This window comes from Hyperoodon ampullatus (assembly GCF_949752795.1).
Source record: "Hyperoodon ampullatus genome assembly, chromosome: 9".
In the NCBI taxonomy this organism is placed as follows: domain Eukaryota; kingdom Metazoa; phylum Chordata; class Mammalia; order Artiodactyla; family Ziphiidae; genus Hyperoodon; species Hyperoodon ampullatus.
Genome location: NC_136922.1, coordinates 13,387,981 through 13,412,712, shown reverse-complemented (window position 1 = coordinate 13,412,712; position 24,732 = coordinate 13,387,981). Strand labels below are relative to the sequence as shown.

At 40.7% G+C, this 24,732-nt stretch overlaps 1 protein-coding gene across 2 annotated transcripts in view; it reads left to right on the top strand.

The window, feature by feature from the left end:
* PUS7 (pseudouridine synthase 7) overlaps positions 1-24,101 on the top strand; it is a gene marked incomplete at its 3' end in the record, with an annotated part of 48,028 nt that extends 23,927 nt beyond the window's left edge. For both annotated transcript variants that reach the window (XM_079711021.1, XM_079711022.1), the window contains 9 exons: positions 9,549-9,677; positions 10,339-10,464; positions 15,932-15,993; positions 17,087-17,247; positions 18,241-18,367; positions 19,770-19,871; positions 22,182-22,311; positions 23,243-23,334; positions 23,965-24,101. In XM_079711021.1, coding sequence (XP_079567147.1) covers positions 9,549-9,677; positions 10,339-10,464; positions 15,932-15,993; positions 17,087-17,247; positions 18,241-18,367; positions 19,770-19,871; positions 22,182-22,311; positions 23,243-23,334; positions 23,965-24,101 — 1,066 coding nt within the window. The remainder of the gene's footprint in view (positions 1-9,548; positions 9,678-10,338; positions 10,465-15,931; positions 15,994-17,086; positions 17,248-18,240; positions 18,368-19,769; positions 19,872-22,181; positions 22,312-23,242; positions 23,335-23,964) is intronic.
* Between the last annotated feature and the right edge of the window lie 631 nt (positions 24,102-24,732).

Sequence of the window (24,732 nt, the reverse complement as noted above, 5' to 3'; positions counted from 1 at the left end):
TGCCCTTTTTCTCCTGGATCTGCTGCCTCTGAGCAGCTGGCCCAGGCTGGTGTAGACCCACTTCACACCTTTTTGGTACTTGGGTTGGACAGGGCATTTGGAGCCAGGAGAGAGGGTAAAGGAGTACGAGCTTTGCCCACTTCTCAGGCTAGCTTCCTACCCTTTTTTTTTTTTTTTTTTTTTTTTTGTGCGGTACGCGGGCCTCTCACTGTCGTGGCCTCTCCCGTTGCAGAGCACAGGCTCCGGACGCTCAGACTCAGTGGCCATGGCTCACGGGCCCAGCCGCTCCGCGGCATGTGGGATCTTCCCAGACCGGGGCACGAACCTGCGTCCCCTGCATCGGCAGGCGAACTCTCAACCAATGCGCCACCAGGGAAGCCCTTCCTACGTTTATAATAATTAATAATAATTAATGGGATAATGACAAATGTTTTTTCCTCAAGAAATTTGGTCAGGCTGTTTCTGCTCATATTGACCCAGGAAACAAATAAGACTGATTGGTAACGCATCAAGGAATTGATTGTCTTCAGGGAGTATGGGGAAATTTTCAGCAAGGAAACAAGAATTCTCTGAGATGAAATGGCAAACTGGTATTCTATTGGTGGATCTTAAACAGTTTAACTCAGTAACAGCATATTTTTAACAAGGGAGTAAGATAAAATTTCCCCACTAATTTTTCATGTAATGTTGGAAATTCAGAGGCTGCAGAGCAAGGGCACACTCCGCTGTGGGGCTGCTTCCATGATTAGCTGCTCTGGGTTGATAGACCAGGCACTTTGGGGCAGAACAGCCTCTCGTGCAGGCCCCGGGCCCAGGAGCCACATCCAGATCCTCCCGACCCCTGTATTTCCAGGCAAAGCTGGAACATGGCTCCTCATAACAAGAGCCAGCAGGAATGTGCTTAAGAACCAAGGCTGAAAAACACTGCACAGTCCAGAGTAGTAAAGAGAGAAGTGTATTCAACAAAGTGAAGCACAAATGCTCTTTGTTCTGGTGGTTCTCAGCATAGATGTCTTTTCAGAGGAAGTCTGAATTCAGAAAAACTTAAAACGACTTTCTTAGGCACAGTGATACACTGTGCAGCATTATTTGTAATTTTGAAAAATTGTAAACAGCCCAGGTGACCCAAACTGGAAAATCTTAAATGAATGGCTAAATAAGTAAATTCCAATTGATGAATTATTTTTGACCATAGTAGATTAGTTGTAATTTTCAGAAAGGCTCTTTATTAAAGGAAAGGGCAAAGTGTGAAAGTCTCAAATGAAAAGCCAATGTCCTGTTTAATGGTGAAATACTAGAGCATTTTATTAGAGCTGGGAACAAAGTAAATAAAGATGACCACACTGTTACCACTATTTATCATTGTTCTAGGCATACTGTAATACAAAAAACAAAATTAAGAAATAAGTGGTGTAAATATTAGAAGGGAGGAGGCCAAATTGCAGTTTTTGTTACTGATATATTATTGTTTCTACGCAAGGAGTTGACTGAAAGTTATACAAGATAGGAAAGATTATGTACAAAAATCAATATTCAGATGATAGCCAGTTAGAAATTATAATGGAAAAAACTCTTTTACACAGAAAAAGTTTAAAAGAAAAGAACATACCGGGGCTTCCCTGGTGGCGCAGTGGTTGCGAGTCCGCCTGCCGATGCAGGGGACATGGGTTCGTGCCCCGGTCTGGGAAGATCCCACATGCCGCGGAGCGGCTGGGCCCGTGAGCCACGGCCGCTGAGCCTGCGCATCCGGAGCCTGTGCTCCGCAACGGGAGAGGCCACAGCAGTGAGAAGCCCGCGTACCGCCAAAAAAAAAAAAAAAAAAAGAACATACCTAGAAACAAAGATTTTTGTAAAGTATAAGATCTCTCTCTCTATGAAGAAACTTTGAAATGCTATTGATCGATGTAAAAGGACTTGATTGAATGCCATAACCTGTTCTTGGATACATATAAATGTTCTTTAATGAATAAATGTATAAATTTGTGCTGATACTAATGAAAATACCAATAGAATGTTTCAGTGTAATCAAGCTGATCATAATGTGGGAAAGACACAGAACTAGCCATAAAAATTCTGGAAAAAGTGATGAATAAAGGGGTATTAGCCTCAGTATATATATATATATATATGAAGTATCTATAAAAATAAAAAATATATGTATAAATACATATATATTTTCGTTTTTTAAATGTTTTTATTGAAACATTCTCATGATGATTTCCGCTGTGGGGTAAATTGTACACTTAGACTAGTAAAACATTTTAACTATACTTTCCACCCTAAGATATTTCTGGATTTATAATAATCAATTTCTCTAACTTACCACCTGTTTTTATTTTTTTTAATTGATTTTTATTGAAGTATAGTTGATTTACATTGTTTCAGGTGTACAACAAAGTCAGTTTTATACTTATATATATATATATGTATATACACACACACAGACACACACACACATATATTCTTTTTCAGATTCTTTCCCATTATTGGTTTTTACAAGATACTGAATATAGTTCCCTGTGCTATACAGTACGTCTTTGTTTCTTTTACGTATAGTCGTGTGTGTCTGTTAATCTCACATTCCCAGTTTATTCCTCCCCTCCCCCTTTCCCTGTGGTAACCATAAGTTTGTTTTCTATGTCTGTGAGTCTGTTTCTGTTTTGTAAATAAGTTCATTTGTATATATATTTTTTACCATATATAAGTAAAAGCTTATAATATTTGTCTTTGTCTGACTTACTTCACTTGGTATGATAATGTCCAGGACCATCCTGTTGCTGCAAATGGCATTATTTCATTCTTTGTTATGGCTGAGTAATATTCTGTTGTATATATATACCACATCTTCTGTAGCCATTCATCCTTCAGTAGACATTTAGGTTGTTTCCATGTCTTGACTCTTGTAAATAGTGCTGCTATGAACCCTGGGGTGCGTGTATCTTTTTTTTTTTTTTTTTTAATATATTTATTTATTTATTTTTGGCTGCGTTGGGTCTCCGTTGCTGTGCGCGAGCTTTCTCTAGTTGCAGCAAGCAGGGCCTAGTCTTCGTTCCGGTGTGCGGGCTTCTCACTGCGATGGCTTCTCTTGTTGTGGAGCATGGGCTCTAAGCGTGCGGGCTCAGTAGTTGTGGCTCGTGGGCTCTAGAGCGCAGGCTCAGTAGTTGTGGCGCACGGCATGTGGGATCTTCCCGGACCAGGGCTCGAACCCGTGTCCACTGCATTGGCAGGTGGATTCTTAACCACTGCGCCACCAGGGAAGCCTGCATGCATCTTTTTAAATTAGAGTTTTCATCTTTTCTGGGTATATGCCCAGGAGTGGGATTGCTAGATCATATGGCAACTCTATTTTTAGTTTTTTAAGGAACCTCCATACTCTTCTCCATAGTGGCTGTTACCAATTTACATTCCCACCAACCGTGTAGGAGGGTTCCCTTTTCTCTACACCCTCTCCAGCATTTGTTATTTGTAGGCTTTTTAATGGTCATTCTGACTGGTGCGAAGTGGTACCTCACTGTAGTTTTGATTTGCATGTCTCTTAATAATTAGCAATATTGAGCATCTTTTCATGTACCTGTTGGCCATCTGTATGTCTTTTTTGGAGAAATGTCTATTTAGGTCTTCTGCCCATTTTTTGATTGGTTTTTTTTTTTTTTTTTTGGATAATGAGCTGTATAAACTGTTTGTATATTTTGCAAATTAAGCCCTTGTTGGTTGCATCATTTGCAAATATTTTCTTCCAGTCTGTTGTCTTTTTGTTTTGTTTATGATTTCCTTTGCTGTGCAAAAGCTTTTATGTTTAATTAGATCCCATTTGTTTGTTTTTGCTTTTGTTTCCATTGCTCTAGGAGATGGACACAAGAAAACAGTGCTATGATTTATGTCAAAGCATGTTCTTTTTAAAAAATTAATTAGTTAATTAATTTATGGCTGCGTTGGGTCTTCGTTGCTGTGCGCAGACTTTCTCTAGTTGTGGCGAGCGGGGCCTAGTCTTTGTTCTGTTGCGCGGCCTTCTCATTTCGGTGGCTTCTCTTGTGGCAGGGCGTGGGCTCTAGGCATGCGGGCTTCAGTAGTTGTGGTGCATGGGCTCAGTAGTTGTGGCTCGCGGGCTCTAGAACGCAGGCTCTGTAATTGGGGCACATGGGCTTAGTTGCTCTGCAACATGTGGGATCTTCCTGGACCAGGGCTCAAACCTGTGTCCCCTGCATTGGCAGGTGTATTCTTAACCAGTGCACCACCAGGGAAGCCCAAAGCATGTTCTGCCTATATTTTCTTCTAGGGGTTTTATAGTATCTGGTCTTATATTTAGGTCTTTAATCCATTTTGAGTTTATTTTTGTTTATGTTGTTAGAGAATGTTCTAATTTCATTCTTTTACGTGTAGCTGTCCAGCCTCAGTATATTTTAAAGCATATTATAGAAGTATAGTAGGGACTTCCCTGGCAGTCCGTTGGTTAAGACTCCACGCTCCCAATGCAGGGGGCACGGGTTCGATCCCTGGTCGAGAAACGAAGATCCCACATGCTGCATGGCTTGGCCAAAAAAGTATAGCAGTTAAAGCAATATGATACTGGCACATAAACGGGTAGCATTAGAATAATTACAGACCCAGATATATCCACGGAGTTAGTATATAAGCAAGTAGCATTTGAAATCAGCAAAGAAGAGTGTTGGTTTTTTTGTTTGTTTGTTTTTTAATTTATTTGGTTGCGCCGGTTCTTAGTTGCAGCAGGTTGGCTCCTTAGTTGTGGCATGCGAACTCTTCGTTGCGGCATGCATGTGGGATATAGTTCCCTGACCAGGGATCGAACCCTGACCCCCTGCATTGGGAGCGTGGAGTCTTAACCACTGCGCCACCAGGGAAGTCCCAAAGAAAAGTTTTGAGTCAGTGAATTTGTTGAAATAACTGAGTAGCCACCTGAAAAAAAAAAATTAAATTGACTCCTTACCTGAGTTTTTATATGTCTTCACTGAAAGAGGCAAGACTTTGCCAAATATTAACAAAGCCATTTGAAAGGCGGTATCAGCCACAGTGTCACTGCGTAGATGGATAGAGAGAGATATATGATATTACAGATAGATGTAATATGAATGTTTATCTTTTGTAACCAGGTCCTTGGTGTAGTATTTATACTCCTCAATCTACCTTTTAAAAAAAGACAGCCAAAAGACATGTGTATGCTGATTATTTAAAATGCAGAACCAAAGCCACTGAGCAGCAGCTGATACTGTTACTGACTTGTGTGTGAGCAGCTTTCCCCTCTTCTTTCCTTAACCTCCTTGTTGCCTAGGGCGAAGGGAGTCCATAATTTAAAGCAGAGCGGGAGAACTTGACCTCCTCCCATTCCTCTCTAAATGAGCCACTTTGGGCATCAGTAGTTGTCTGGGGAGAGTAAACAGAAACTGCCAGTCAAAGCCCCTGGGACTCCAGTGCCAGAGTTCTTTTCTTCTTTGCCACAGCCATTGTAGACTTTAAAAAACCAGTAGTCAAGATTAGTGTGTTAGGGACCTCATGGAGGCCGGCACTGCTGTAAATGAGACATGACGAAACGTACGTCACTACTGTTGGCCAGAAGGAAACAAAAGGAAAAGTACCCTTTTTACTCTAAAACAACAACAGCTGGGGCTTCCCCGGTGGCGCGGTGGTTAGGAGTGCACCTGCCAATGCAGGGGACATGGGTTCGAGCCTTGGTCTGGGAGGATCCCACATGCCACGGAGCAGCTAGGCCCGTGTGCCACGACTACTGAGCCTGTGCTCTAGAGCCTGCGAGCCACAACTACTGAGCCCGCGTGCCTAGAGCCCGTGCTGCACGACGGTAGAGGCCACCGCAACCAAGAGTAGCCCTGCTCGCCACAATTGGAGAAGGCCTGCGCGCAGCAACAAGGACCCAACGCAGCCAAAAAAATAATAATAATAATGAATAAATAAATTCATAAAAAACAACAACAACTGCAAAAGTACTCTACTTATACCTGGGGATACTATTTTAAAAAAATAATCTCTGACTAGGGACACCCTTCCTAAATAGACTTAAATCCCAGAGCTATTAAAAAAAAATTCAACTGACTAAAATGCAACTAACTACATGTCAACTAACTGAAATCCAACAGACCCACAGACTTAGAGAACAAACTTATGGTTACCGGGGTGGAGGGGAGAGGGAGGGATAGTTAGGGGGTTTGGGATTGACATGTACACACTGCTGTATTTAAACTGGATAACCAGGGCTTCCCTGGTGGCGCAGTGGTTAAGAATCCGCCTGCCAGTGCAGGGGACACGGGTTCAAGCCCTGGTCCGGGGAGATCCCACATGCTGCAGTGCAACTAAGGCCGGGCGCCACGACTACTGAGCCTGTGCTCTAGAGCCTGCGAGCCACAACTCCTGAAGCCCGCGTGCCTAGAGCCCGTGCTCCGCGACAGGAGAAGCCACCACAGCAAGAAGCCTGTGCACCGCAGCAAAGAGTAGTCCCCGCGCTGTGCAACTAGAGAAAGCCCACGCACAACAATGAAGACCCAACACAGCCAAAAATAAATAATTTTAAAAATCAAAATAAAATAAAAATTAGAAAAGATAACCAACTAGGACCTACTGTATAGCACAGAAAACTCTGCTCTATATTATCTAACAACCTAAATGGGAAAAGGAAAAAAAAAATTTTTACTGTACAGTCCTATTTGTAGAAGAATGCTAAACTAATATAGGAGGAGTGGTGGATATAGAAAAACAGTCTTCCGCAGTCAACACAGTAATATTTGCCTCAGCCAACAATTACCCTTGGGGGACTTCCCTGGTGGTCCAGTGGTTAAGACTCCGTGCTTCCAATGCAGGCAGTGCAGGTTCCATCCCTGCTCCTGGAGCTGGGATCCCACATGCCGCACAGTGAAAAAATAATAATAATAAAAAATTATCCTCGGGTACCTAAACAGTTGGGTGAAAGACTATGGGGGAAGAGGATAGTCACAGAAGTTTTAAAATGTCACCCCACAGATTACCAACTAAAAAAGGGAAAGGAGAGGGAGGTACCGTTTCACTGCGATACACCGAAAAAGCCACAGCATCACCTACGTGATATGCCCACCAAAATGTGGGCATCTCACTGTGAGGAAACAATGATTGTCCTGGTTCTTGATTAGATCCTGAATTTAAGGAGGTGTAAAAAAAAAAAATCTAAGTGATGTTATTGGGGGAATTGGGTGAATTTGTATGTGGACTGCTCATCAGTGGCCTTGAATTCACATAGGCTTCGTGAGGGTGACTGGTGGTTAGAAACGTGGGAGACTCTGCTGTTCGTAGGAGACACACACTGCAGTCACTTTAGGGGTGAGGTGTCCCTAGGTCTGCAGCTCACTCTCACGTGGTTCAGAAAAATACATAGGTTTTACCTGCATGTGTGTATGTATGCACATATGTGTAATGTGTGGGTGTTCATATATCTAGAAATATATGTAAAGTAAATCTGGGAAATGGTTAGCAATTGATAAATGTACAGGTGAGGTATAGGACTGTTTGTTATAGTGTTGCCAATTTTCTCCGGTTTGATTTTTTTTAACATGAAGTTGGGAAATTTTCTGAAGTGTAAAATATTATGAATAAACTCACAAAATGGGAGATAATATTTGCAAGCTATTTGGTAGATTTCCTTAATATATGAAAACAGAAGAATATTAACAATCCAATAGAAAAATAAGTAGTAGGACGAACAGGTACTTCACAGTCAAGATAATGAAGAAATGTTTAGTTTCTCTCATAGTAAGAAGCATTCAGATAAAAATCAAAATAGCATTTTAAAAAAATAAATTTATTTGTTTATTTTTGGCTGTGTTGGGTCTTCGTTGCTGTGCGGGCTTTCTCTGGTTGTCGTGAGAGAGGGGCTACTCTTCGTCGTGGTGCACGGGCTTCAGTAGTTGTGGCACATGGGCTCAATAGTTGTGGCTCTCGGGCTCTAGAGCACAGGCTCAGTAGTTGTGGCTCACAGGCTTAGTTGCTCCACGGCATGTGGGATCTTCCCAGACCAGGGCTCGAACCTGTGTCCCCTGCATTGACAGGAGGATTCTTAACGACTGCGCCACTAGGGAAGCCCCAAGATAGCATTTTTAACTTATCAGCCTGACAGAGCTCAAAAAGGTTTATAACATGCTGTGTGAGAAGACACAGGCCTGAAGAAGTAGGCACTTACATATTAATGGTGTGAGTGTGAATTGGTGTAACTTTTTTGGAGAGCAATAGGGGTTAAAATTTAAAATCCCTGCCTTCTAATTCTAGGGGCTTATCCGAATCATTCACCTATGTAGATGCACCAAGAAGTCTATACGAGGGTATGTGTTATAGAGTGGATTGTAATAGCAAAGACGGGTAGCAATTTAAATGCCCATCACAGGGGACTGGTCAGATAAAGGTCAGAGAAAGGATCCAGGCAGTGCAGCAGCCATTCTTTGAAGCTGTACACAGAGCGAGGCAGCTCTAGAAGGACTGTATGGATAAGCCTAGTCTGTAATATGCATTTTTTCAGTGAATATAAGCAAGATGGTGAACAATTTATAATGTAACAAAAATTGTTTTTTGAAAGGGAAGATCTGGATGCTAGTTACATGGTCGTGTTCACTTTGTGAAAATCCGTCAAGCAGAACGCTTACGATCTGTGTACTTTTCTGTATATATAATATATGTATTAAAAGTTTACAAAGAAATTCCAAAAAGAGAGAAGACAATAGGTATACCTATGTGTACAGAAAGTGTTACTAAAAGAATAGACAAGAAACTTTTAATGTTGGCTGCCAGTGGGGAGGGGTGTTGAGGGATAGAGATAGAACAGAGGCCTTTTAGTATTGTATTTCTTTTTCTATGTGTATTACTATTAAAGAAGTTAAGTTTTTCATGAAAATTTTATAATGCCATTTAAATGATAGCAGGAGGGTACAGATTATGGTACGATTCTGACTACATATATATAGTCAGATAAAGATAAATATTATATAAATATATCTGACATGAGTTTAAGAAAGAAAGAATGGGAGGAAATGCAAAGTTAGATATTAACAGATTCTTTTTTCAGGTGATGAAACTGAATTTTTTTTTCTTGCTCTGTACTTTTCTGTATTCTTCCAAGTTTTCTGTAGTGAGTTTACAATATTTTTATGAGGGACAAAAATGAAAAATATGACTTTTTTAATGCTTCATAACTATCTTTTTACCTGTAGGGATTGCTCTCTGCTCCCTTTCTCACCCCTCTCCCCTCACAAAAAAACTAGACAATTTCACAGATGATACTGTTCCATTATCAGTATGTAAGGAACATGAGGCTCTAAGAATATAAACATGGCCCAGGTTGCATCATTCCCATAGGAACAGGTGTCCTCATGCTGGAGAAACATTCCAGAGGCACATGAAAGGTAGGCTCACCCCACCAGCTGCGGAGCCTTTCTTTTCCATCGTCTTAGTGTGTCGTCTGACCTCAAGCTGCCGTTCTCTGTGGTGAAGTGTCCTAGACCCTTTCAGCCAGGCGATAGCTCATGACCCTCTTTCTGCCTCTTCTTTTATTTCATATTTTTTAGAATAACTGCGCAAAGACTTGCCCACTTGAATAAGTGCTTGATGAACTTTAAGCTAGGGAATTTCAGCTATCAGAAAAACCCTCTGAAACTGGGAGAGCTTCAAGGGAATCACTTCACTGTTGTCCTCAGGTAAAGAGCTGCGGGTATGAATGCAGACCAGAGAGGGTCTTGCTGTGTCAACCTTGAGTCTGTTCAGAACAGTTGTTAATCCCAGTGAGCTGGTGCAGATGCCCGTGGCAGCCGGGAAGGCGGGGTGGGGCCTGATGAGGCTGGGAGAGCACACACAGCTGCAGTGTTTGTAGCAACACGCCCACCCCTCTCAAAACTCAGCACCACCTTTGGAAAGAAGCCGTCTCCTTGACAAAAGACGGCCTATGATTCCACTCATATTCAGTACCTAGAATAGGCAAATTCATAGACGTAGGACATAGAATAAAAGTTGCCCGGGGTATAAGGTGCGGGCCGGGAGATGGAGAGCTACTGTCTACTAGGTGCGGAGTTTCGATTTGAGAAGATGAAGAAGTTCAGGAAGTAGATGGTGGTAAAGGTTGCGCAACATTGTGAATATACTTAATGCTACTGTGTTGCATACTTAGAAATGGCTAAAAAGGTAGATTTAGTGTTGTGTATATGTCACAATTTTTTAAAAAGACAGTGTCCTCAGGAGGTAGAGAGAAAGCTGCAGGGGGCAAGGGAAAGGCACAGAAGCCAAGCTATGTCGTTTGTGATACGCATCCCTGAATGTGTTTGCCTGTAAATTTTTTTCTCTGGGTAATTTGGGCCCCTACAGAAATATTACTGGAACTGACGACCAAGTGGAACAAGCCATGAACTCTCTCAAGGAGATTGGATTTATTAACTACTATGGAATGCAAAGGTTTGGAACCACAGCTGTCCCCACATATCAAGTTGGAAGGTTTGTATTTAATTTCTTACCTTTCGTCTAAGAGAGCTCTCTTCTTAAAAAAAAGAAGCAGGATGTTTTTTATTGGTGGTGTTTTTAATTATTTCTAGATTTCCTAGAAAAAATGGAAATCTGGGCCAAACGAAGCAGTGTGTCTCATCCTTTTGGATGACCAACTGATCCACAGCCTCCTCCTAAGTTTTGTTCTGTTTTATGGTAATACATGCACAAGGTGAAAAACTAAATCAGAGTTCAAAAAGATATAACTTGAAAAGTAAAGTTTTTCTCTCTCCCCTGATAGCCCCTCCAGGGATTCTATTTTATTTTCTTTTTTACAGGTAAATCTTGGCTCAGTAAGTGACCCAACAGTAGCAGTTGGGTAACTTAGACCCACAGTAGCCTGAAGGAGACGGTGTAGTTTATGATCTCTGTTAACAGTGCTTCCTAGTTCCTTAAACGTGTACCTGCCCTTCCCCCATCCTTTAAAGAAAGTGGTATAAGACGCAATTAGCAAGTAAAATTTATTTTAAGAACTCTCTGATTAGCTTGGAGATAACAGGAAATCCCTCTAGGGCGAGCTAGGGTGGGAACCCCATCAGTAAACACTTGGGTTTATAAACTTACTTATGCTCTCTTGCTGTCCAGCAGAGACTGTGTTACCTAAATAATTATTCACGTGGCAGTTAGAACTGTGGAAGTCTGAGTTGGAAGTGACCTGAGAGGTTATTTAGTTCCTGTTCTTCCTGGTGCTTCAAACCCTTTATTTTAGCAAAGATGGAATCTCGGCTTAGGGAGCCTGCCCAAGCTCACTAGTTGGTCAGGTGCAGCCCTGAGAATAGAGGGGCTCTTCTTGAATCAGTCCATGGTTCAGCAGCTGACTCCATGAAGTTGTATTTGTTCATGCATCTTTAAGAGCACAAAATGGAAAATATCATGTAGTATTTCCTCTACCTCTTTGAGGCAGTGTTGTGAGGGTTAAAAGCTCAGGCAGAAGCGGGTAATTCCCTGGCACTCCAGTGGTTAGGACTGTGCTCTTTCACTGCCTAGGGCCTGGGTTCAGTCCCTGGTCGGGGGAACTAAGATCCTGCAAGCCTTTCGGTTCAGCCAAAAAAAAAAAAAAAAAAAGGCAAAACAAAACAAAGCCCCTCAGGCATTGAAGTCAGATTTCAGTTCTGAGCCTCACATTAGTCATCTGTGAAATGGAAAGGATAACACCAGCCTCACAGGGGTGGTGAAAATGAAGTAAGATGAAGTCTATGCAATACCTGTTTCTATGCCTAGCAGATAGGAAGTGCTCAATAAATGGAAAGTAATATATTAAAAGTAGAATATACTAACCAGAGAAAAAAATTGTTGCCAGGAAGAAAACTGTAATAAATAATAATCACTATTATTAGATAATAAAAGATAATATTTTCAATCTTGCTAATGTTCAGAGGACATTGATAATGAAGATGCTAATTGTACTGTGAGACAGAATATTTAAGGGAAGGCTTATCACCCGTTGAATTTGTAGCTAATTCGGCAGAACAGCGGCCATGGGACCCTGTAAATTTTGCACTCCAAAGATAATGTAAAATAGCTAATGAAAATGGCATCAGATTTATTCAGGACCAAAATTGCATTAACATGCCCAAGTATAAAGTCAGTATATAATCCATTCAGAATTCCTAACCAACAATTTGTATAACACAAGAATGTTTCCTAGCTTCAGAGTAGCCCACTGTTACCACCACAGGACCACCTAAAGGAAAAAACCCTCCGTTTATAGTTTAAAGGTGGAAGAATGACTTGAATCCAAAATATTTAAAGAACTGTTACGACTCAAAAACAAAAAGACAGATAACCTAAAAATGGTCAAAGAATCTGAGTAGACATTTGTCCATAGAACATAGACTAATGGCCAATAAGCACATAAAAAGATGCTAGACATCACTAAGGAATCACTAATCACTGGGAAAAAGCAGTTCAAAACCACAATGAGATACTACTTCACACCCAGTACAATGGCTAAAATCAGAAAGACAGACAATAAATAAGTATGGGTGGGGGACTTCCTTGGTGGTGTAGTGGTTAAGAATCCACCTGCCAGGCTTCCTTGGTGGTGCAGTGGTTAGGAGTCCACCTGCCAATGCAGGGGACTCAGGTTCGAGCTGTGGTCCGGGAGGATCCCACGTGCCACGGAGCAACTCAGCCCCTGCGCCACAACTGCTGAGCCGGCATGCTGCAGCTGCTGAAGCCCACATGCCTAGAGCCTGTGCTCTGCAACACGAGAGGCCACTGCAATGAGACGCCCGCACACCACAGCAAGGAGTGGGCCACGCTCGCCACAACTAGAGAGAGCCCGCGCACAGCAACCAACATCCAACACAACCAAAAATAAAAATAATAAAATAAATAAATAAACAAACAAATAAATAAATAAATAACCCACCTGCCAAAACGGGGGACATGGGTTCAATCCCTGGTCCGGGAAGAACCCACATGCTGTGGAGCAACTAAGCCCGTGCGGCAGGACTACTGAGCCTGTGCTCTAGAGCCCATGAGCCACAACTACTGAAGCCCATGCCCCCTAGAGCCCACATGCCTCGACTACTGAGCCCGTGCACCGCAACTACTGAAGCCTGTGCACCTAGAGCCCATGCTCTGCGACAAGAGAAGCCACTGCAACGAAGAGTAGACCTGGCTCGCCACAACTAGAGAAAGCCCACGTGTAGCAACGAAGACCCAATGCAGCCAAAGAAGAAAAAGAAAAGTATTGATGAGGACGTGGGGAACTTGGAACTCTCATGACCTGCTGGTGGAAATCTAAAATGGTACAGCCATTTTGGGAAATAGTCTGGCTTTTCCCTACACGGTTAAATAATAGGGTTACCATATGACCTAGCTATCGCGTTCCTAGGAATATGCTCAAGAGAATTGAATACATACGTCCAACATGAAAATTTACACTGATATTTATAGCAGCCAAAATTATGGAAACAACCCAGATGTCTATCAGCTGATAGGTGGATAAACAAAATGTGGCATATTGTGTGCGTTGGTGGTATAGTGGTGAGCATAGCTGCCTTCCAAAATGTGGCATATTAATACAATGGAACATTATTCAGCAGTAAAAGGGAATGAAGGACTGATACATGCTATGACTTGAATGAACCTTGAAAACATGCTCAGTGAAAGAAGCTAGTCACAAGCGGCAACGTAGTGTATGATTCATTATGTATGAGATGTCCAGACTAGGCAAATCCATAGGATCAGAAAGTTGGTGGGGCAGAGGTCATGGAGAATAAGTGGCTGCTGGTGGGTTCGGGTCAGGATTTCTTTTCAGGGTGATGAAAACGTTCTAAGATTGATGGTGTAATGTCACACAATTCTGTAGTATACTAAGTGTCATTGAGTTGTGCACTTAAAGGATAAATTACGTGGTATGTGAGTTATACCTCAGTAAAACTTTTTTAAAAAAAAAGTGGAACAAATCCTAATATATATGGTCAGATGATTTTTGACAAGGGTGACAAGATCATTCAATTGGCAAAAGGACAACTTTTCAACAAGTAAGTGTTTGGGGATACTGGCTATCCACCTGCAAGAAAAAGAAAATGAAGTTGGGACTTTACTTTTACACCATATTAAAAAACTTAGGGCTTCCCTGGTGGCACAATGGTTAAGAATCCGCCTGCCAATGCAGGGGACACGGGTTCGAGCCGTGGCCTGGGAGGATCCCACACACCGCGGAGCATCGAAGCCCGTGAGCCACAACTACTGAGTCTGCGCTCTAGAGCCCGCGAGCCACAACTACTGAGCCCACGTGCCACAACTACTGAAACCCGCCTGCCTAGAGCCCGTGCTCCGCAGCAAGAGAGGCCACCTCAGTGAGGAGCCCACGCACCACAACGAAGAGTAGCCCCCGCTCACTGCAACTAGAGAAAGCCCACACGTAGCAATGAAGACCCAATGTAGCCAAAAATAATAAATAAATAAAATAAATTTCTTTTTTTAAAAATTAAAAAGATAAAAAAAGAAGGTGGAAGAAGGACAGATAATGTCAGAAAAGTAGAAAACATTTTAATGTGTGGTGAGCCAGATAGGATGGCTTGTTATAAACCAAATATATCCATCTTTAATATGGTGATATATACTGAACCTTCACGTGTGTGGTAGTATCTTAAAAGTGTTAAAAAGTCCCGTAGTTAAGAAATTTTAATATATTACACCAGATGTTGGCAGACTTTCTCTGTAAAGGTAAATATTTAGGCTTTGTGGGCCATGGAGTGTGTGTAGTAGCTACTCAGCACTGCTGTTACAGTGTGAAAGTAGCCAGAAATAGTACATAAATTAAGGGTCACGGATGTTTTCCAATAAAACTATTTACAAACTCAAGAGGCCAGCCAGATAACAAAGGTTTTTGAGCACAGAAGTCTTTTTCCATGAAATATGGCACACTAGTTCCTCGTCTTGAATTAATACTGTCCTCTTTTTGGAAATGTTACTGAAGGCCTAGCCAGCTGAATGATGTGTCACTCAGGAGTATATTTAAAGACTGGTGGAGCATGGCTTGTTCCAGGACTTCAAGGATGGCCAGCAGTGGGATATCTATTAATCTAATTCATTGCATTAGTAGCTTAAATATCCATATGATCTCATCAGTAGATAAAATAGCGTTTTATATAATTTAATACACAGAAACATATAGATTAACTTAAACGTGAAACATAAAAACGCTAGTTAAGTAGAAAAACAGAAAAATTAATAGAAGAGATTTTTATTTTCTTATGGTAGGGAAGGCCTCTCTAAGTATGACTCCAAGAGCAGAAATCTTAACTAGAAAAAATGTTCAGATATGATACATGAAATACAACCTCTGTGTGATAAAAGATAGTATAACAAAAGTTAAAGAAAAAACTGCATACACTTAAAGATCAAGTAAGTCTTGAAAACTACACTCTGAATTGTTAACAGTGTTTATTTTTTAAAGGTTAGATATCAGGTAACCTTTCTTATGTACTGTTTAAAGAGGCCTGTATAACATAATCAGCAAATGTAAAGGTACTTCCATTTTGGCAACAATAATAGAGGAGGATAAGTTGTATTTATTCTGTTTATCTAGGCAAGAAAGTATTTAACACGGGAGACTTTTTTTGAGAAGTTTCAAATAAGTTTTAGTATATAAAGACAACTTTGATTTATACAGATCATACCATGTATAACAGCTTAAAGCATGACTAGGTAGTATTTATACTATAACAGCTTTCTAAAACTGTGAAATGATATTAAATGTTATGAGTAAACATTATATTTTTAATTTTCTTCTCTTCTTTTGACATTTACTTTTGAAATCTATGTTATTGTATTAGTTTTTCTGCTTATTTTAAGTTTAATAAAATATATAAAGTTAATATGGTTTGTTACTCCACAGGCTTGGGCAAATAAAATTCATCTTAATGCAAAATTAAGTAAAATAAATGCTGTTTAATTTTAGAGCTATACTACAAAATTCCTGGGCTGAAGTCATGGATTTAATATTGAAACCCCGTTCTGGAGGTGAGAATAAAAATAATCTTAAGAAAAAAAAAAGAATATATGACTAGGTATTCATGGAATTGCTTTGAATTGAAGTATAGGTACAAATTGGGGTCATTATTTTAGAATTTTTAAAACTTTTTAAAGTAAAAAGTATAGTTTATGTCTTTTTTTACACAAGTTTTATGTATATATTTGAGATTTATAATTTATATCTTATTTTCAGGTCTTTAGCTCATCTAATTTATTAATTCATAAATGAATACATTCATTTCCTTTTCTCCATGCAGTATTAAATATCTGAACATACAGGAATCCAAACAGATTTCACTGGTGGTTAATTTGTTAAAGCAAAATGTAATACAATATAAAAACTTGGCAAAAACACACTGAGGATTTTCAAGTTTGAAGAGTTCATTAAAAACTCTAGGGCTTCCCTGGTGGCGCAGAGGTTGAGAGTCCGCCTGCCGATGCAGGGGACGCGGGTTCGTACCCCGGTCTGGGAGGATCCCACGTGCCGCGGAGCGGCTGGGCCCGTGAGCTATGGCCGCTGAGCCTGCGCATCCGGAGCCTGTGCTCCGCAACGGGAAAGGCCACAACAGTGAGAGGCCCACATACCACAAAAAAAAAAAAAGAAAAAAAAAAAAAAAAACTCTAATGTCATACTGTATGGAAAAGGATTTAAGTACCACTTTACAAATCAGCAAAATAATTATGCCCACTTTGGATAATTATTCATTTGCAAGTTAAAAGAGATAAGGTTGTCTAATTTTACGGAAAGTAACCCATTAAATTTGACAATACAATAGAAAAAGAGAGAGAAGGAAGAAAGGACTGCCAAGGTTTTGTCTGATGTTGAGTCAGCTTGATAATGAACAGTCATCGGCTTTAAGTCCTGGGGTGGTAGCATGTTGAAAGCCATCTGGTTCTGTAAACTTTCTGGCCTTCCCATCTTTTCACTTTCTGATGGTTATTCTCAGGTGACCAGAAGCTCTTCAGAGTATCTCTCTTACAAATAGCACTTTCTAATTTTGTGTTCTCTGTGAAGTGTTTTAAGTTACAGAACTGTCTTTTGGATACATTGTTTAATCACAGCTTTTCTTCCCCCCACCAGCTGAAAAGGGGTACTTGGTTAAATGCAGGGAGGAATGGGCGAAGACCAAAGACCCAGCCGCTGCCCTCCGAAAACTACCTGTCAAAAGGTGTGTGGAGGGGCAGCTTCTCCGAGGACTTTCAAAGTACGGACTGAAGAATATAGTCTCTGCGTTTGGCATAGTGAGTGCAATTTGTGAAGTCAGGCGCTGACTCGAGGTGGCTCAATGCTTTGAACTTTTTATCTTTAAATATTTTACTAAAATTTGGAAGAACAGAAGGTAAATAAGGATCCTTTGGCGATCTCTGAGAGGGGTGTTGCCTGCGGGATCCTTGCTCAGACCCTGGGTGGTGATAGGGGAGGGTGGTGGGTGCAGGCAGTGGGGCAGTGGTGGTTAACATGCAAGGCACGAGGAAAGCATGTGTGTGGAAAATACCTACAAGGAAGTTTAAATTAAGTGCCTTGGTATTTGAGAAATTCAGAACCCATCATAGAGTTAGTTCATTTCTCTTAGTCTGTCTAGCATCAGAGCTGTAACCTGCTTCAGTGAGAGGGTTGCACAGTAAGTGGTCTAAATGACTACATTTTAGTGTGGTTTCTCTGTGGTGGTTCAAGACTGGGTAGCATCATGGTAAGTGTAGCCTGTACTGGTGTTTGCGTTGTATAGTACAGATAGACTAAAGTTTAACTCCTAACTGTAAGTCTTGATTACTCTCCCCCAGATGTATAGAAAAATCAGGATTCCTGCTGCAGGAAATTAGTCGTCAGTTCAGTCATACAGGCTTTCTCCTTCCATAGAATTAGAAAGCACTGTTAGCTCTATGACTGAGGTGTAAATTCCTTGAGTTTGAAGTCTGTATCTTTGATTTAGGGTATAAATTCCAAAGCACTTGCTTTCTTCACGTGAACGTCTGAACTGTGGGTGCAAAACGGGAGCCGCTGCAGCTGCTCCTGGTCATGAACACCCCCTAGTCTGAGGGGTTCCGCCTCTAAAATGGGTGGCCGTGTGTCAGTTACTGTTTCTACAGGCTGTTAGAAAAATGGGAGATTGAAGTTACGAGTTTCTTGTACTAGGGGCACCACTAAACAAGTGGGATGTCTTGGAAAGTACAGTACTGTTAATATTTGGAATGTATATTTTTTTCTCTTGCCTGTTTTATTTTTCCTCCCGTCAGATACCAAGAAACAATCGCTTAATGTATATTCATAGCTATCAGAGCTATGTGTGGAACAACATGGTGAGCAAGAGGATTGAAGAGTACGGACTGAACCCTGTCCCGGGGGACCTTGTTCTCAAAGGAGGTAAAAGGGCAGACAGCATCCTTGCTCACCCAAAGTTGGGTTCAGTTATTTGACACTAGTGCTTAAAATGCAGCCTGGCTGCTGCTTAAGATAGCTGCCTGGTAAGCTTGAAATGGAAAGACATTGTAAGCTCAGACTGACAGGTATGGATCTGTCATATGTAATGAAAAATAGGCATCTGATTTGAAAATATGCCCCTGACTCTCTCCGGGCTTCCATTTTCTCAACTAGGATAAGATTTGGACTAAGTGTTGCCTAAGATCCCTTTGCAAACCCTAATCTGGGTCTAGCTAATACTTCTCTACACTTCTGGGTGTACTTCAGCCTCCCTGCTGTTGTTGGCCAGTCTTAAAGAGTTTCTTTAAGTCAACACAAGATTGGAGCGCACTTTACATGGGGCTGTGATATCATAGACATTTAGTGCACACTCCGTGCCTGAAATGTTCATAAGACATGCAAACAGTCCCATCTGCTGTTGAGCCCTTCTGTGTGCCGGGCCTTGTGCTAAGTAAGCCCTTTACCTGCATCTTCTAGTTTAAAGCTCAGTATTACTGTGAAGCATTCTCTCTGTTCCTCACACGAGGTTCAGTCACTTGCCCCAAGGTTCCACAGCTGGATAAAAGAAGAGAGAAGGCTAGGACTTCCCTGGCGGGCCAGTGGTTAAGACTCCGTGCATCCACTGCTGGGGACATGGATTCGATCCCTGGTCGGGGAACTAAGATTCCACGTGCCACTCAGTGTGGCCATAAATAAATAAATAAATATTAATTTTTTAAAAAAATAAAAGAGAAGTCTGGGAATCAAATCAAGTCTGTTTCCAAAGTCCATGTTCTTCCTGGCTACTTCCTGGAGACAGTCTGCTCATCTGCAGGTGTGCCCAGTAAATGCACTACAGCTTTTCATTTGTATGGAAATTTTCATTAATATTTTCCTGATTTAATTTTTCCTCACCCAATATTGATCACATCTGGTGTATTAGTGTCCCCTGTGCCACCACATTTCATCCACTAAATACAGACGGGTTTTTTTTTTTTTCCCATTGTTTATGCTTTTAGCAAAATGCATTCATCTGTGATAACTTTCCAAATAGTATTTTGTAGTGTTGTCTGATGAGGAAAAAGAAGCTAAAAGCCAGGAGTCCTAAAACGTGAGGGTGCAGCTGAGAAACAGATGATTTTTAGTTTTCTACTTTTTCTGAATCCACGATATCTATTTTTCGGGTAGAATAGAAAAGACAGAAAGGCATATATTCCAAATTAATTGCTCTGAGATTCATGGGGCACTGAACCTGGGCGCGCTTGCATTTCTGATTACTTAGATGTGTAACTTTAGAAGGTTGGGCTTGTGGAAATACTGCCTGTTTTCTTATTTCTTCTTAATTTATCCATTGGTATATTTTCAGCCGCAGCCGCCTGTATTGAGGAAGACGATGTTAATAATTACTCCATCCATGATGTGGTAATGCCCTTGCCTGGTTTTGATGTTATCTACCCCCAGCATAAAAGTAAGTTTCCTCTGGGGAAGGTAGTTAAAGTCGGACATAATTAAGCCACTGGCAGCCAAGAGTCGAGAGAGGGGAAAAAAAAAAATCAGTATTTTAAATATGATTTTAGAACCTTAATTTCCATCCGACTTGAAAAAATGTTCAGATTTCAAACATACATAAGCCATGTTTGCTTATAAAAGTCTCCCTGAAATAGATGCATTCAGATGGATGATTTACATTAAGAAACCAGGTGGTGGAGGTGGTGGTGGTGGTGGTGATAGCGTTGGTATCATTATTGCCGTGACTGTTATTATTGGCACTGTATTTTAAATTTCTGAAATTCACTAATTCTTACTAAGGATGGAAGGGTTTGGAAAGAGTCATTGAGAAAGAGAATGGATAATTCTACTTTAACATTGCTTTTTTTAACCTTTTTTTTTTTAAACCACATTAAGTAATATCTGTTCATTGTGTTTTAAGAGTCAATGGGCTCAGAAGTTTATAAACTGGAAACTTAGCATTCCCTACCCTTATTTCCCATTCCCCAGAGGCTGATAAGAATTACTTCTGTACCTGCATGGATGCCATTTTGACAGGGGAATTGGAACTTTTACTGTTGAAGGATTCAGAAATTGAAAAAAAGGAAGCAGCCCTGAGCACAGGACTACCCTGGTTAGAACTGACCCTGGAAGTTTACTCCTCACCAGGGCTGGTCTGTCGGAGGTGTTTTCCTGTTAAAACATCTTTTCTCTCAAGAGCCCAGAATTAGTTTACTTATCAACATTATATTCTTTGAAATTACAGAATGATTAGGATTAACACCCTTCTTTGATAAGACAAATACTTATAAAAGAGTTGAGTGGTAGTCTGCCATTTACATGTTGACTAATCAAACCGCTGTGTGAGGTTGGCCTCATGGAAAAGGACTAGACAAGAGGAGGGAGATTGAATAAGGGCGGTAGACAAGGGAGGGTGGCCTGCCTGTGCTGCGTGGATGGCACAGATGGTGCAGTGAGGAACCGGAGACCAGTACCAGGAGGGAGAGAAGGAAGGCACTGAGATGCTTGGAGCCACACTTGCCCTCTTTCCAAGAGAGAAAAAGAAAACATTCTTCTTTCTGGTACCTCTCAAGCTCAGAAACTTTGGGCTAGTTAGTATCAGTTAAAACACACATTCAGCTTAGCCTTTGACAGAGCCGATTGTGGAGACCTCGTGGCCAAGACAGGGGCTCACAGACTGGCTGGGTGGTGGTTCAGGCATGTGGATTCATGACGTAGGCACACTTGGTGTCAGCAGTGCTCAGTTAGGGATCCCTGCTGTCCTCACAAGTGGGTCGTGAGGGAGTCTTTCCTTGACCCTGGTCTAACCAACGTTTTTTACGAATGACATGAGTAAAGAAATCTGCTTATCATATTTGCAAGTAGTATAACCCATAACAGTTAATATTAATTATATGGAAAATAAGTATTTAAAAAGAACCGCAGAGGGCATTTAATAGGGTTAAATGTAAATTCTCATGTTTACGTTCAAAGATCAAGTGTACAGGTGGAAAAGGCCAGTTTGGTGGTAGTCTACATGAGAAGTATCCGGTGTTGCTATTAACGTAAGCCTGTTACCCAAGGCAGATGCGGGGTCGGTGGGGAGTACAGAAATATCAAAGGAGGGACAGTTGGAGGCACTTGTTGGTCTAGAGGAGATCATGGCTTAAAGGCCCAGTACTTACGAGCACATGTGGAAGAAGGCAATTAATCTGTGTTCCAAAGCAGTCGACAGAAGTCACACGAAAACATATTTCGGCATGGCACAGAAAAAATTTTCCAGTAATTGCGTGCCTCACAAAGTAGTAGCTCCCCGTAAATGGCAACATGCAAGCAAAGGCTGGATGACTGTCTCTCTCTGGTGTTGTAAAAAAGTTTCTACATCAGGTGCGAGGGTGAGCCAGATGGTGTTCCCAGGTCTCTTATTTTTATACATTTATTTATAACTATCTTCTTCCGGAAGGAGTTTGAGGCTCTGTATATGGTCTCTTCCAACTCTGAGTACATATACATTGTAGTTGAGTAACTTCTGATGAAATGGCCTTTTGTAGCCACCTTGGGACCCTTAACCCCAGGTACTGTGCCTGGTTGCAAAAATAACCTACAAGTCGGCCAAACCTAAACTGGAGACACCTAGTACTAGTTAGCAAGTCAGTACGTTTTAATTCCAGAGAACAGATTGGATTGTAAATTGAGATGATTAATTTTGTTAAGGTGACAGAATTTACTCTCTGTAGTTCAAGGTAGCTTGCTGACGTGCTGCATTCCAACTGATTTTGTTTTATATTAGTTAGTGAAGCCTACAGGGAAATGCTCACAGCGGACAATCTTGATATTGACAACATGAGACACAAAATTAGAGATTATTCCTTATCAGGGGCCTACCGAAAGATCATTATTCGTCCTCAGAATGTCAGCTGGTGAGTAATAGTCTGGAATGAAATAGAACTGAACTACTAGATTTTAACCTTTTTCATTATATAAATATTTTTCATTGCTTACAGCCTGGCATAAAAGTGTTATTGTTGTTATTAAATACTGTTCTCATTACTGCTACTACCTGGTATTTTTCAAATTATCAAGAGATAAAGGAATTCAAATATATAGTGAAAGTGGCTAAGTTTACATCTTACTGACATTGCTAAATTATTAAAGCGATGTGCAGAGAATGAACTTTTTCCCTATTCCTAAAAAACTGAGATTTTCAAGTTATCTTACTCAGAATTAGCTATGAGTTCCACACTGATATGGTTGTTTCATTATGATGTTTCTAGAGAGAAAACGATACTTGTATTACCCATTTTAAAATACTTTAATACCTAGTATTATGTAAAGCTTTATTTGATAACTAAAAAAATTAAAGCCTGGACTAGTTGACCCCTGTCAGGAAATTCTCTCTTCCTTCTCTCCATCTCTTCTCCCTTTTCCTTTTCCCTCCTCTTCTCTGGATTGTAGGAAGAGGCTGACAGACTTGGCCTCCGTCTTGCTAGAGAGCAGTTTCTCACAGCAACATGGTGTTGTTAGTGGTGATAACCGCTCTGGAGAAAGTACAGATGCTGTGATTAATTCAATTGCATCTCTGCCAAGTGAAGTTTACTACTTACCAACTACATATAAAAGGAATTTCCATCCTAGGGAAACATTTTTTATTTTTACCATAGGCTGGCCTCATCTGTCACCTTGCTATATAGTATTTATATATAAAATATGGCCGTATTCTGTTATTGAATACTCCCACCTAGAATTATTTACACTAGGCCTGTGTGTTTTCCTTGCTAAACAAATGGTGATGAGTAACTTAGTGCCTGTTATGGAAATTGACATTCACACTTTTCTTTATGTGTTTCAAAGGGAAGTCGTTGCATATGATGATCCTAAAATTCCACTCTTCAACACAGATGTGGACAACCTAGAAGGGAAACCACCACCAGTGTTTGCTTCTGGTAAGTTTACTCAGCCATCAGTCCTGTGTCAACTTTGAAATGTTTTCTCATACAAAAACGTACTTTAAAAAAAAAAAATCTTACAATCACCACCATCTCCCAACCCACTCTATGATTTCTGTTTTGTGTTTTGTCATCTTCGTTTTATGATTACAGTTGGAGGTCAGTGATTAAAAGAGTATTTCCCACTGAAAATGAATGAACATTATAGAAGGTTGTGATATTAGGTGATTGAATATCCTCCCCACTCCCATAGAGAGTTAACAAAGTTAAGTGAAAACCCAGCAAGAGAGTCTAAAATGCCTTTTCATTGTCAAATTCTTCTTGCCATTCCTTTGTCTGTTTTCACCCTGTGCTGTGAATTTTTTTTTTTTTCATTTTACATGTGTTTCTCTCCTGTGCTCTTCTGTCATTTGCCCTTTCTATGAAGGTTCCAGGTAGAATTACTTTAGGGATTCAGCTGGATCCTTCACTCACAGATCTCCTACTTCCATGCCTCATTTTCTGAGGCCCCATGGGAAGCAGGCTGAAGAAAGGAGCACAGTTCTTTTATCTGTATAGAGATTATGTGACTCGCCCCAGTCTGTCTGCAGCTGCCTTACTTTCTGACTGTTCTTTCTTGCCGGGCAGAAGGCAAATACAGAGCTCTGAAGATGGATTTTTCTCTCCCTCCTTCTACCTACGCGACCATGGCCATTCGCGAAGTGCTAAAAATGGATACCAGCATCAAGAACCAGACCCAGCTGAATACCACCTGGCTCCGCTGAGGCCTTTGTCTCCAGATTAGAAAATGCAGACACATGTTGGCTGGCTTCCTGTTCATTTTCCTCTTAGTACAGACCCCTATGTGGATTTTGGATCTTTGTACTAAAAAACTATTTGTATTTTTCAATTTTTTATTAGCTTAATTTGCAATATTTGTACATGCATACAAATTTTGAGGATCCTAATTCTAGCTCAGAGAATATCAGTTGGTTAGAATATATTTCAGGTGCTTAAATCATAGTAAAACGTCAGCTTTACTGGCTCTATAGTCATTTAAAGGAATTTGGTTTAAAGCAGCAGTTTTAGGTTTTGCTACATTCTTCAAAGGACAACAGTAATTTTTAACACATCCATGAATGGAGTACATAGCAATGCATTTTAAGAGAAAACAAAACAAATCTTGGCTATGGATAAATAATTAGAGTGACCCTTCCCCCTAAAACCTGTGAATATAAATAACAGTACTCATGCTTGTTTAAATGGTGATAAAACATCCACAAGTTTAAAAACACAAAGTGATGATTGTCATTATCCAGCTCATGAACCAGGTTCAGGTAAGTGTTTATAGACTTTTCAGTTGCAATAGCTTTTGCATTTATTACTATCATTGGCTTGCAGGAGAGTTTCATCAAT